The 13,119-nt window shown below is 57.1% G+C and overlaps 2 protein-coding genes across 4 annotated transcripts in view; both read left to right on the forward strand.

Moving 5' to 3' along the window:
• The first annotated feature begins 2,013 nt into the window (after positions 1-2,013).
• On the forward strand, positions 2,014-7,563 carry GLYCTK (glycerate kinase). Of its 3 annotated transcripts, XM_024746474.1 has the most exons (5): positions 2,014-2,043; positions 4,471-4,886; positions 5,118-5,269; positions 5,871-6,046; positions 6,309-7,553. In XM_024746474.1, exons 2-5 carry the CDS (start codon positions 4,510-4,512, stop codon positions 7,173-7,175), a joined length of 1,572 nt encoding a protein of 523 aa, XP_024602242.1. In that variant the 5' UTR covers positions 2,014-2,043; positions 4,471-4,509; the 3' UTR covers positions 7,176-7,553. The 3 variants fall into 3 exon arrangements, with proteins under 3 accessions (XP_024602242.1, XP_024602241.1, XP_024602243.1); XM_024746473.1 differs by lacking the exon at positions 2,014-2,043 and having other exon boundaries at positions 4,232-4,886; positions 6,309-7,563; XM_024746475.1 differs by lacking the exons at positions 2,014-2,043; positions 5,871-6,046 and having other exon boundaries at positions 4,273-4,886; positions 6,309-6,478.
• DNAH1 (dynein axonemal heavy chain 1) overlaps positions 7,147-13,119 on the forward strand; it is a 101,404-nt gene continuing 95,431 nt past the window's right edge. Inside the window, exon 1 of the mRNA XM_024746472.1 lies at positions 7,147-7,239. Coding sequence (XP_024602240.1) covers positions 7,187-7,239 — 53 coding nt within the window. The 5' untranslated portion in view covers positions 7,147-7,186. The remainder of the gene's footprint in view (positions 7,240-13,119) is intronic.

Consider the following 13,119-nt stretch of genomic DNA (forward strand, 5'->3'; position numbering starts at 1 on the left):
GATACTTATTGCCAAGTGTACAAAGATTGTAGACATGTTCATGCCTACTATCAAAGTATGTTTAAGCATTCTAATGTGCCTAATTGTTTTCTTAGACCCAAATCCCACTGCCTCATGAAGTCTTCTACTCCCACGCACCAGCATCTCTTTCCCTTTTGTGCAATCCTTTCCACCTAGGGTCTGCAGCACTTTGTAGCTGAGCATTTCACCGTTTTCTTGAAAAAAAATTATTATTATTTTTTTTGGCCAAGGGACTTGGCTTGCAGGATCCCAGTTCCCCAACCAGGGATCAAACCTGGGCCCCGGCAGTGAAAGCGCCCAGTACTAACCACTAGGCTGCCAGGGAATTCCCACCGTTAATTCATCAAAAAAAAAAAAAAAATTCCAGCTTGTATTTGTGCCTGGTCCTATGCAAGTCAGTGGAAATACAAATATTAATTAGACCAAATTGCCACCTTCCAGGAGCTCACACTCCAGTGGGCATCTAAACCTTGTTGTTAAATGCATATTGTGAGTAGCTGTTGGGGTGGGATGTGGGGTGGGATTAAAAAAATGGATATAATTATTCTGTTAACAATCTGACAGAACAGCACCGGCACAGTAAATGGTGTCTGTTTATGAGTCCCTGGGACTAATAATGACAGGTGCTCCAATTTACACTCCCCACCCTCCCAAGCATGGGAATGTAATTACAAAAGCAGAGTAAGTTTCCCAACTAAAAGTACCACCGCTTACTCATCCCAGCAGCTAGAGCATTTGGCCCACCTAGAAGGCACTCAGGAAATATCTGTTGAATGTTGGAGAAATTAATAAATGCATGGATGGATGAAGACAGCTTACTATAAGCAAGGAAAAACTGCAATTTTAAGTATTTACAATCTCCCCACGCTTAAAGAGGGCAGATCCTCCTGAAGTTGCCTTTGTTTTGATGATGGGGTGGGGAAGCACTTGGGAGAAACTGATAGGGAATGAAAGGTCCTCTATTACAACAGGAAAGAAAAATCCGGGGAGACAGCTAGGAAGGGGGGAGGAGGAGTTCTTGACAAGAGCAGAGCATGGTTTGGAGAGGAAAGGGGAGATGTGGTAGCTACTAAAAAGAGCAGGCGGGGAGAAATATGTTTTAAGACTTTTAGCAGATCTATTGTGTTATTTGTGATCTTCCCAAGAAGACATCAGTAAAAACAATGTACTCTTCTGCGTCTGGTCAGGACTTGTCTTTTTTTTTGTGGTACGCGGGCCTCTCACTGTTGTGGCCTCTCCTGCTGCAGAGCACAGGCTCCGGACGCGCAGGCTCAGCGGCCATGTCTCACGGGCCCAGCTGCTCCGCGGCATGTGGCATCTTCCCGGACCGGGGCACGAACCCGTGTCCCCTGCATCAGCAGGCAGACTCCCAACCACTGGGTCACCAGGGAAGCCCAGGACTTGTCTTTTGCATGTGGGAAGGTATCAAGCCGGGCCCAGCGTGAGAGCAGGGACAGTGTGGGAGGCCTAGGGTCCTTTGTGTTTACACGCACCTTGCGTGTTCGAGAATCACGGACTAGAACTCTCTTGCTGAGTCAGAGCTGTGATTTGGTCGCTCAAGACAGAAGGCGGGGAACACGAATGAATTGTAGAATTACAGTGGTGAGGAGGGACGGGGATGACTTCATTTGGCCCCAGGAGGGGTGTGTTGTGGGTAAGTAGTGATTCTCAGCCTGTTTGCTTAGTCCAGTGCCTGGCACCTAACAAGAGGTCGGAATGTATCTGCGACTGGTTGAATCCTACAGAATAAAGGAGGGGACGGATTACAGAAATCGGCGATTATTATCCCATTGTAGAGATGAAGACACCGAGTCCTGAAGGTGACTCTAACCAGACCTCTTGGCGGTCAGGGCAGAGTCAATGCCCTAGTCGCCGTCCTGGCTCCCGTTGCCACCCGCCCCCGCTCCCACCGGCCTCCCGCCACAGGCGCCCCACCCCCCCCATAATTCCGGATTCCGCTCCGCCCCCTCAAAGCAGTTCCGGTTCCCGAGGCTGGAAGCCGCGGCCCTGAACGGTGTTGCGGTAAGTCCGCGCAGCGAGGGCCCGCAAAACCACTGGGCCCGGCAACAGCGGGCCCAAGCGTCAGCGGGCCCTTATTTCTCGGACATTGAACCGGATGTTACGCGGCCGCCATTTACCTCACGAAAGCCAGAGGTTCCGGCTTGAGGGTGACGCCATTTCCGGGGCTGGGCGAGCAGGCGAAGGCCGGAAAGGACTCCAGCCTAGCTTTGTGGCTGGGAGGAGTCAAGGAGGGCCCGCTCGGTATTTCCGGGTTTCTTGCTGGAGAGACGGGGAGTTTAGGAGAGGCGGTGTCACGAGTAGACTTGCTGGATTTGGCAAAAAAAAAAAAAAAAAAAAAGCAGGGGAAAAAAAAAAATGCAGGGCGTCCAGTTAAACTTGAATTTTTAGATAGACAACAAATAATTTTTTAGTATAGGTATGCCCCAAATATTGTACGGAACGTATTTACGTTCCTAATTTATCTGAAATTCAAATTTAACTGGACGTCCGGTATCTTATCTGGCTACTTTACTCTTGGGCGCCCCCTGCCCTGGGCTCTAATATCCAGTGGCAAAGCTGGTATCCTCTAGGCCTGTATCCATCAGGGAAACAGGTAACAAATTTCGCCCAGACTGTCAGAATCAGCTATCGTTACCTATGCTACTTTTAGCGCCAATCCTAATGGGCCAGCCTCACGAGACCCCGGCAACAGCTGGGCCCATTTTGAGTCCCCATGGCAGCGCCCCCTGTGTTCCCTTTCACCGCTGGGGTCAGGCGCGGTTTGTCTTCTCTTGTGGGAAAGCTGAGCTCCATGTAGGCTAAGTGGCCAGAGGCTAGAAGTTGCCAGGTTTTTTGAGTATGGGATAAAGTGATGTTTGGAGTCCAGATTTTCAGTGTTAACAGTGGACAGCTTCAGTGGACAGCCCAGGGATGTCACGTGTTAACAGTGGACAGCCCAGGGATGTTACGGGGAGAGCATTAGTCTCATCTCACCTCTCGTTTTGCTCATGAGACCCAGTGAGAGAAATGGAGTTGTCCCTGTGGTAGAGCTGGAGCCTGATTCCCAGCCTCCTTCCCCTGCTCTGTCCACAATTGCTGCTGCAGTCAGCTGGCAGCATTTATGGTGGGCATTTATTAAAGTAATGCCTTTTTACAGATGAGCTCTTGGGGGCTTTATTGTCCCTAAACTCCGCTACAGCCTCTTGACCTTCACCTTAAAGCTTTTTTAGCCTTTACTGTGCCCAGTAGGGAAAATGACTATTTGGCCTCAGCTGGGGAAGCCTGCCCTTTGCCTACTCTAGCCATGCTGCTCTCACCCCTGTGGGTGGTGTGAGCCAAGACTTGTTATGCAGAGCCAAAGGCATGTTCTTGGCATGGGTGGGTCTGACCGTGTAGGTGGAAGGGCATCCTTTTCTGTCTTGCAGATTGGGCCCAATGGTATGTGGGGTCATGTGGCGTCTAAGGACTTCTTCAGGGTTCTACTATAGGCCAGGCTTTGCTGCCACTTCTGATTTGAACCTGAACCTGTTGCTGGACTCACCCTGAGTGCTGGGATTCTTTGGGCTGTGTGCCCCGAGGATGTGCCTGGACCTGCCTGTCGGTGTCCCAGCAAACCTACAGCCTCCCTACACAGACCTAGCCTTTCCAGGCTCCTCAGCCCAGACCCTTGAGCTAATGAAATAGAGCAGGCTGTGTGCTCTAGAGCCCGCGAGCCACAACTACTGAAGCCTGCGTGCCTAGAGCCCATGCTCCGCAACAAGGGAAGCCACTGCAATGAGAAGCCCGCGCACTGCAACAAAGAGTAGCCCCTGCTCGCCGCAACAAAGACCATGTGGTCGCCGCAACAAAGACCATGTGGTCGCCGCAACAAAGACCATGTGCAGCAACAAAGACCCCACACAGCCAAAAATAAATAAATTAATTTAAAAAAAAAAGAGGGCAGGCTGGAGGTCACTGGGCTCAAGGTCAGTTGGTGGGACAGCCAGCAGCTTTGTAGCAACAGAAGTGGTAAAGAGGCAAGGAAGGAGTGCCAGAAAGGGGCGTTGCCTGGGCAAGGCTCAGAAGTGCAGGGGGTGGAAAAGGGGTGGGGTGGGAGCCCACTGATAGTAATTTCTTCTTCTGTGAATGATTAGCTCTCAGCTGAAGTGGGTGATCTAGGAGGAGGGCTCAGCTAACAGGACCTCTGGACTCTGGGCAGAGTGTCCAGAGGGCTGGCATGTGGCCTGTGGAAGAGGAGGACATGGTTGGGTGGCAGGCCTGGGCTCAGAAGACTGGATTGGAGTGAGATCAGGCAGCTGTGGGCCTTAGGAAATCTCCTTGGACTGGCAGATGGCCTATTCTTGCAGCAGCAGCTGTGGGGTCCACTGGCCCTGAGCCCTCAGAGCTGTGGCTGTGGGGAGCCTCCTGTCTGGCCTTGCAACGGTCTAACTAGTGCTTTCTTCCCCCTAGGCAGCCATGGATGCCAGGTGGTGCTGAGAGCAGTGGGGCATGGCTGCAGCCCTGCAGGTCCTGCGTCACTTGGCCCGAGCCCCCTTGAGACCACTCCTCTGGGGGTGCCCATTGGCCCGGCTGGCCAGTAGCATGGCCCTGGCAGAGCAGGCACAGCAGCTGTTTGAGAGCACTGTGGGTGCCGTGCTGCCGGGCCCCATGCTGCAGCGGGCGCTGTCTTTGGACCCTGATAGTGGGCAGCTGAAGGTGAGGGACCGGAGCTTTCAGCTGCAGCAAAACCTCTACCTGGTGGGCTTTGGCAAGGCTGTCCTGGGCATGGCAACTGCAGCTGAGGAGCTCTTGGGCCAGCATCTTGTGCAGGGCGTGATCAGCGTTCCCAAGGGGATCCGTGCTGCAATGGAGAGTGCTGGCAAGCAGTAAGGAGCCTTGGGGGGCTGCTCCTATGTGGAGGGGAACCTGGGCCCAGACTCAGGCTGGATCGGGGCTTCCTTCCTTCACCAGCTTCCATTTTCTTCTGGGACTGGCCTGGCTCCAGGGTGGGTGTCAGTGGGTGTCCTTTTTAATGTCCCCTTCACCTGTACATCTGGGAAATCAGGTGGGAAGAGGGGCCCACCCCATATCTTGCTCTCCGTTCTCTCTCCCCTGAGGGAGATGCTGTTGAAGCCACACAGCCGTGTCCAGGTATTCGAGGGCGCGGAGAACAACCTGCCAGACCGAGATGCCCTGCGGGCTGCTCTGGCCATCCGGCAGCTGGCTGAAGGCCTCACAGCTGATGACCTGCTGCTCGTGCTCATCTCAGGTGTGGGTGCCAGACTGGCTCAGGACAGTGTGTTGATGGGGGGTGGGGGTTTCCAAATATCAGGCCTGCAAGAAGCTGTTGGTCTGAGCTCTCAAGGTCACAGGACAAGGGAGCAGTAAAGAGCCTGGATGGCTTAGTCCTTGGTGGCCTCCTGTGAGCTGTGGGGTCCTCCCCTTGACTGACCTTGTTGGATAACCGTGAGAGGGCACCCAGGGAGCACCTCACTCAGGCCTTGCCAGGAAAATGTCTCTGTTGCTGCTGTCTGTACCATTGTCACCTGGGGCTAGAACCCTGGTTTCCAGCTCTCTCAGAGTCTCCACCCTCGTTCTCCGCTGTCTCCTCTAGGTCTGCTTCCTTTTCCAAGCTGTTAAGGAATAGTTCTTCCAGTGTCTGCTGGGACCTGGGCTACCCCAAAGCAGGGTTCAACCTGGGTGTGGTGACTGTGCACACATTCACTGTATGTCCACACGGGGGCACCCTAGCCCCTCTTTCTAGCCTCCTCTTTTCTAGCCTAATATGAGCACTGACTGCCTGCTCCCCCAGGTAGGGAAGTCCCTTTGTCATCCATCCCCTCTGCCCAGCGTCTTCATTGTCTCTGCAGGTGGGGGCTCGGCCCTGCTGCCCGCCCCCATTCCACCTGTCACACTGGAGGAGAAGCAGACACTCACCAAGCTGCTGGCGGCCCGTGGAGCCACCATCCAGGAGCTGAACACCATCCGGAAGGCCCTGTCCCAGCTCAAGGGTGGGGGTCTGGCTCAGGCCGCCTACCCTGCCCAGGTGCGTGGGTCTCTTCTTCCCCAGGCAGCTCTGGGCTGGTGGAGCCACACCCACATGTGCCAGGGAGATGAAGGGCAGAGGCCTGGTACAGGAGTCCACAGGGCTAGGTGTTCTGCACACCCACTTGAGAGGGGTTAGAAGTGGGTGAGGAAGTGCACTGGGTGGTGTGAGGACGTGTGGATAGGTGGAGGCAGTTTGATCTCATGGGCCCTGGGGCAAGGATCAGGTGGGACTGAGCCTTGCCTCTGCGACCCCTCCCCAGGTGGTGAGCCTGATTCTGTCAGACGTGGTGGGGGACCCTGTGGAGGTGATTGCCAGCGGCCCCACCGTGGCCAGCATCCACAGTGTGCAAGATTGCCTGCATATCCTCAATCGCTATGGCCTTCGTGCTGCCCTGCCACGTTCTGTGAAGACTGTGCTGGCTCGGGCTGACTCTGACCCCCATGGGCCACACACCTGTGGTCATGTCCTCAATGTGATCATTGGCTCCAATGCACTGGCACTGGCTGAGGCTCAGAAGCAGGCCGAGGCGCTGGGATACAGGGCTGTGGTGCTGAGCACAGCTATGCAGGGAGATGTGAAAAGTGTAGCCCAGTTCTATGCACTGCTGGCCCGAGTGGCTGGAACCCGCCTCACCATGCCTGGGGCTGGAGCCTCTGTGGAGGAGGATGAACAACTCTATGAACTGGCGGCTGAGCTCCAGCTCCCAGACCTGCAGCTGAAGGAGGCTCTGGAGGCCATGGTGGGCACTCGGGGCCCGGTCTGCTTGCTGGCTGGTGGTGAGCCCACAGTGCAGTTGCAGGGCTCAGGCAAGGGTGGCCGGAACCAGGAACTGGCCCTGCGTGTTGGAGCAGAGCTGGGACGGTGGCCATTGGGGCCTATTGATGTGCTGTTTTTGAGCGGTGGCACTGATGGGCAGGATGGGCCCACAGAGGCAGCCGGGGCCTGGGTCAGGCCTGAGCTTACCAGCCAGGCCGCCGCCCAGGGTCTGGACGTGGCCGCCTTCCTAGCCCACAATGACTCACATACCTTCTTCTGTCGCTTCCAGGGTGGGGCACACCTGCTGCACACGGGGCTGACTGGCACCAATGTCATGGACGCCCACCTCCTGTTCCTGCAGCCGCGGTGATATTGTAGGTCATGTTTTGGGAACCTAGAGGAGGCCTGCAGGGCAGCGTCCTGGAGCAGACCAGGTTTGGTCCCCAGGGCCTCCCCAGGCTTTAGGGCCTCTCCTCTCCTTGGCCCTAGCTACGTGGTTGTCCCTCACACCTCCCAACCAGGGCCTCTGCTTTGTGTCCAACTCCTCAACCAGACAGGCAGATGGGGGTTCTCTTCCACCCCTACTTTTTCAGCCGTGGCAGCAGGTACCCCTGAGGACCAGGACGAGCCCCTAGGCCAATTTGCTGCTCCCATTGTTTTCCCCCAGGCAGCCCCTCTGCTCAGCTCCTGAGCCTGTTTCTTCTGTGGGGTGAAACAGGAAGGACTGAAAATAAAAAGGACCACACTATGGGTTCTCAGTGCTTCTTCTCTCACAGCAAAGGTTAGTGGGGAGCTGCCGGGAAGGGGAATGGTGTTGGGCAGCAGCTCCTGTGCCAGGGCCCTGCAGGAGTTCTCCGTACCCATCTCTGCAGGGCACTTGCTTCACTTAAACAGGAGCTTGAGAGGGTTGAGCGTGGCTCCCAACATGCTTGATGTGGGTGAGCAGAGACCCCAGGGAGGACAGGCCTAAGAACTTTAGTCTGTGAGGTCTGGGAGGGACTGGCCACCCATCCAACTGTCACTTTCCCCTGTGGCATCCCTGCTGAGGTCTCTCCACCCTGTGATGGCGTGCCTCTCTGGGCACATGCTTACTGCCTGCCGCCAAGGACTTCCTTCTGTCTTTGGACAGCCCTTAGCCAGACTGTACTTTCTTTGGTTGATAAACCCCTATTTATCCAGGGGTTACCCCCAGCCACACAGGACACTGGGTGTTGTTTCCTTGTGCCAGACCCATTTTCCCAGGCTGAACCACTCCCTGCCCTCAGAGCCTTTAGCTGTTTCTCTGGGAACACAGTCCAGTTCCTGGTGCCAGCCTGCAGTGGGGGTCTCCAGTGCTGGGATGGTGGGTCAGAGCAGTGGTGGGGTCCAGCAGCCCCTCTCCCCTTCTGCTGTTATGGCTGCCTGGGAAGAGGCCAGTGGGGAGGGGAGCAACAGAGGAAGGGCTTCCTTAGCCAGGCTAGCAGACTGCCCTGGGAGAGGGTGGGGCCGCTGTCCTGGCTCTCCTTGGGCCCCCTTGTTCAGTGTTCGAGCCCTCCGCTGGCTGCCCCCGCCGTGCGCCACGGCTCCAATCCCTATATGAGTGAGCAGTAGAATCACATAGGAATAAAAAGCCATAGAGAACAGCGAGGCCTGGGGCTGTTCCTGCTGGCCTCCTCCTCCATCCCAGCCGTGCCCTCCTCTCTGAGGGTGTGAGGGGCTCTGGGCCAGGGCTGGCGTGCCCTTCTCCTGGGAAGAGCCTCCCTTCTCTACTTGGGCTCCAGATGGTGCAGCTTGCAGGTGGTTCCTGGTGGGCTGGGGATGGGGAGGGAGGTGAGCAGGTGAGCCGGGTGCTGGGGTCCAGGGAGATTTAGGGGAGAGGGGAATTCATACCCCTTTGTGATGCAGGGGCTCCATTTCCTTCTGTCCTGGTGGGAGGTTTCTTCCAGCAGGGGTGGGGATGTCATAGTCTTAGGGGCTACTGTCCCCGCATGGCTGTGCCTGTGCCCCGGTGCTCCTCTGGCACCCTCTAGATATGCCCTGTTCCTGCTTCAGTCCTTGCCCTCCGGGGCATGAGGATTAGCACTGGGTGTCAAGTTCCCAGCAACAGCAGGATAAGAGGGTTGGGGTTGTGGCAGAGGGCCTGTCTGCCATGTCCCCAGCATGTGCATGCGTATGTGTGGTGGCATGTGAGCATGCAGGTGTTGGTGTTGGCATCGGCATTGCAGGAGGGGGAACGCATCTGTGTATGTACATGGAGATCCTCAGCACGGGCTGTGCTGTGCTGCTTCCTGTGCGCATAGCTGCTTACACACCTGCTGAGGGGTGAGAGTGGGGTCTTGCCAGAGTCTCCCCCTGCCACCTTGGCCCCTGCCCTGGGCCTGTGTTTGTGGGGGCTGGAGGCCAGAGGCTGGATTGGGCCTAACCCATTAGATTTGCCCATTTGGTAACCCCAAGATGAGAAAGGATATATTTGGCTGCAATCTAGATGAAAATATGAGATAAAGCCTACATGGTGAGTGTTCTGTAGGACTTATTATTTGCTCCATAAATGTCAATTATGTGTCACAATAACTGCTCCCGTCCTGTGGCTCTTGGCTTCCGTCTGTCCCCACTTGGGTTCCTGCTGCCCTCGTTCCCACCTCATCTCCATCCCCAGCAGCTTTCCCTGGCTGCTGCCTTCACAGGCCCTTCCATTCTCTGCACTTGACATGAACTGAGAGCAGCTGGGCAATGGGCCTGGCCAGCCTTTAGGTGTCTGCCAATCCAAATCCATTTGTTTTATAGCTGGTGAAACGGAGAGGGAAGGTGGCTTGTCTGGGGCTGCATAGCAAGTCTGCCACAGAACCAGAATGAGAGCCTGGTTGGGACCTGCTTGACTATCCTCTTCTTACCCTCTGGGGCTTAGAGACCCTGGGGCCTGTCAAGGGCTCAGCCAGAGCCAGAGATCCACTCCTGCTTCCCTGCTGCCCTGCCAAGGGCTTGGGATGGTGACGTGACCATGGCTGGTCTCTTTAGGGGTCCTTAGAACAGATTTGTCAGTCCCTCTTGGCTTAGATTTCACAGCTCCATTGTGTGTGTGATTTGGCAAAAAGCCACGTGTGGTGGGTTTCCACACAAAGGTGTGTGCCTGCATCTGTGTGCACATCTGTGTGTGTGCTCTGAGACGTGTCGGCGTGTGTGTCCAGTTCAACCCACGGTCACTGAGTGGGCCTCAGAGCCATGCTCTGAGTGGGGTGGGGGACACACACAGTTTGGTGTGGTTAGAATGTTGGGGAGACGGTGATGCAAGAAACGCAAGGAGGCCATAAAGGCTGGCAGAGGCCAATTGGCAAAAGGCCTCGTGTGCCTGGCTGAAGGGGTTGCACTTCACACTGAGAGTGGTGGCAGGCCCCACAAGTTTTTGGCAAGGAGTGATGCCAGGAGGCTGTCTTAGGACTTTGATGCTGAGGCCATCCTTACATGGGGGTGGGGGGTGGGTGGAAGAGGTGCGGCATGTAGGAGAGAGGTGCATCACCAGGCCTGGCAACCCCCTCCCACCTCCTCCCTGCCCACTCCTCTGCAGCCTCATTCCGGCAGCCTTCAGCCAGGCCAGGCATCCCTTTGGATGTCCACTTTGGAACCAAGGTTGGAAGCCGTGGCTCAAACACCCCTGGGAGTAACCTAGCCCCTCTGTTGCTGGGAATGCCTTCAGGGCACGAGGATTTGTGGGGCAGAGAGCCTGGGCAGCGAGTGGACTTTGGTGAGCATAGGCACCCCACCGCATGTAGGGTCTCACCAAGGTGGCAGTTAAAAGACCTGGAAGGAGCACTGGAGTGGGAGTCGGGTCCTAGGTCCTTGGCCATGCCAGCCTCCTTTCTCCAGGCCTTGGTTTTCCCCTCTGTTTAATGGGACAACATCCTTATCTTGCTTACCTCGCTGGGGAGGTGTCGGCAGCAGATGGATGGAGGTAGGAAAGCTCTGTGGAAGGCGGTCAGGGACAGAGGGAGAGAAGGGAGAGGTATTGGCCTCTTCCAAGGAGAAGCTCAGGGAGTTCTTGTCTCAGGGAGGCCCCTTCTTCCAGGCAGGGTCGGGGTTGAGCCGGCGAGGTCTTGGTGCTCACTGACTGAGGCCGAGCGAGTGACTACTGCCCTCTGGCACTGGACTGGCACTGGCAGGGTGTGGTATTTGAGTCTTTAATGGCTGCTGGGGTGCACAGTGCCATACGAGATCACAGAGCCAGTGGGGGGGATCAGCTGGAGCTAGAGCAAGCTGACTCAGCCTTCGAGAGAGAGCCCCTCAGGGTTTAGAAAAACAGGTGGGGCAGCCTGATCCCTTTGGGTCTGGATCATGTGTGAGGGACCTGATGAGGCCCAGGCTGCGTGGGGGACAACTGGCTCGACCCCAGGCCAGGAGTCCCTAGCTGGGTGAGAGGAATCCGGTGTGCTAGGGGAGGACAGGGGTTGAGTAGGGGCGGGGGGAACACTGACACGCCCTGAGTGGTGGGGAAGCCAGTGGCCTAGGTGGGCTGTCGCTTGAGAGATAGGGCCACAGAGCTGGGGTGAGCTCTGCCCAGGCTGGGAGGGTTGGCCTTTCTCCCTGAGACAGGGATGTCTGACGGTCAACCCCTCCCTAGGCAACCTGAAGGCCAGTCGTGAAGCTTTGCCGTCCTGCTTCCCTGGCTCAGGCTGCCCTGTTCTGGAGAGGCTGTGTGGGGTGGGCTCGGGGCCCCCGGGTCTGATGCCCCCTCTCTCTACAGGTTGCTCCGTCTGGGAGGGGCTGTTGCCAGCTCAGATAAGGAGGCTCTGTCCAGGGAGAGTTTGCCCCCAGAAACAAGTGCCCCATCTACCCAGTCCTAGTGGGAAAAATGCCCCTCACAGCTCTGCCTCATGGGATCACTACCCACCATGATCTTGTCCACTGCTGCCTCCTGGGGGTTTAAGGAGCTGTAGGATCTGGCCCTGCCCTAGCCAGATAGCCAGGGTCTGGCCTCCAAGATGCACCCCAGTGGGAATCCCCCCACCCTTTCCCTCATACTCCTGGCCTTTCCTGCCCCTCCTCTGGCAGCCTGCAGAGCCTCCCTGCTCGCCTCTTTGGGGAAGTGTGAGAGGCACCTTCTGTCCTCATCCAGTGCTGTCTCTCTATCCCCAGCTCCAGCTGAGAAGGGGGTGGGGCCCATGGCACTGGCTCCTGCCCCTTCCATCCACTCCCACTCACCTACCCAGCGTCAGGGTCTCTGGATCACTGTGTAGCCCTGGGTCATGTCCAGTACTCACACTTAAGCCTTTACTCAAGAGCCAGGGCTCCGTTTCCACCTGTTCTCTCCCAGCTGCCCACCACCCCCATCAAGGCATTCCTCCCTGTCCTGTTCAGTTCACCCCAGGAAGCTGACCGCAGGAACATGTGAGCTTGGACCTGAATCCCTACTGATTGCAACTCTGGGTAAAGCTGTCCTGGGGACCCCATCTTGGGGGAGCTGGTCAGAGACCCATAGGGCAGGGAGAAGTACCCCTCCTCCATGTGGCTGTCTGGGTCTGGTGGTCAGTAGCTTGGGGTGAAAGCAGCCAGCCTGTAGCATGGGGCAGAGCTCTCCTTCGCTCACACCCCCAACCTGGGAAATGGGAGTGGTCCAGCACATACCTGACCAGCAACCACAGCCCCCCAGGAATGGACACTTGTAGGGGTCACAGCCCCACGGACAGCTCCGCTGCTGCCACCCGGCAACCTCGCAGCCGCAGCCCAGCCAGAGGCAGGGTCCTGAGCTCTGGACTCTAGGACAGGGCATACATTCAGACCGTCAGGGATGGCTGTTCTGGGCAGCCCAGCCCCCCGCCCACCCAGTCGGGTACCCCCTGAGGGTCTCCCTCCACCCAGGGCCACCCACAGAAGCCAGGCACCAGGGCTGGGACAGAGCTTGCCAGCTCCTGACAAGCTTTGCCCCCCGTGGCCAACTGGCTGCCCCTCTGTCCTTGGCTCCTGCTAACCACCGGGGAATCTGAAGCTGGCACTCCGACTGCTGCTCCCACTGGTCCGGGCAGAGAAGCGGCGGGCTGGACTGCCCCGTCCCCCCACCCACCTGCCCCCAGAGCTCCGGCTGCCCGCGCCTGCCGGTGCCCGATCGCTCAGCTCACCTCAGCGGCGCTGTCTCCTCGCCAGAGGCACTGCGGTGTGGGAACTGTCCCGAGGAGCCGGTTCTCAGCTGAAACAAAGAGGTGGGGGAGAGAGAGGGGGGCAGCAGGAGAGGGAGAGGGTGAGTGAGCAGGCGAAGGAGTGGAGACTGGAGGGGGAAGAAAGAAGGGAGAGGATGAGAGAGAAGAGGGGAGGGGAGGAGGCCTGACTTCCAGGGACCGAAGGACAAA

The sequence above is a fragment of the Neophocaena asiaeorientalis genome, unplaced genomic scaffold (genome assembly GCF_003031525.2).
Source record: "Neophocaena asiaeorientalis asiaeorientalis breed wild unplaced genomic scaffold, Neophocaena_asiaeorientalis_V1.1 scaffold251, whole genome shotgun sequence".
NCBI classification, from domain to species: Eukaryota; Metazoa; Chordata; class Mammalia; order Artiodactyla; family Phocoenidae; genus Neophocaena; species Neophocaena asiaeorientalis.

What these genes read in the sequence shown, in the direction of transcription:
- GLYCTK (XM_024746474.1), top strand. Translation starts at nt 4,510, where the DNA reads ATGGCTGCAGCCCTGCAGGTCCTGCGTCACTTGGCCCGAGCCCCCTTG. An exon ending in GCTGCTCGTGCTCATCTCAG is followed by an intron (nt 5,270 to 5,870) that starts GTGTGGGTGCCA and finishes TTGTCTCTGCAG; the next exon opens with GTGGGGGCTCGGCCCTGCTG. An exon ending in AGGCCGCCTACCCTGCCCAG is followed by an intron (nt 6,047 to 6,308) that starts GTGCGTGGGTCT and finishes ACCCCTCCCCAG; the next exon opens with GTGGTGAGCCTGATTCTGTC.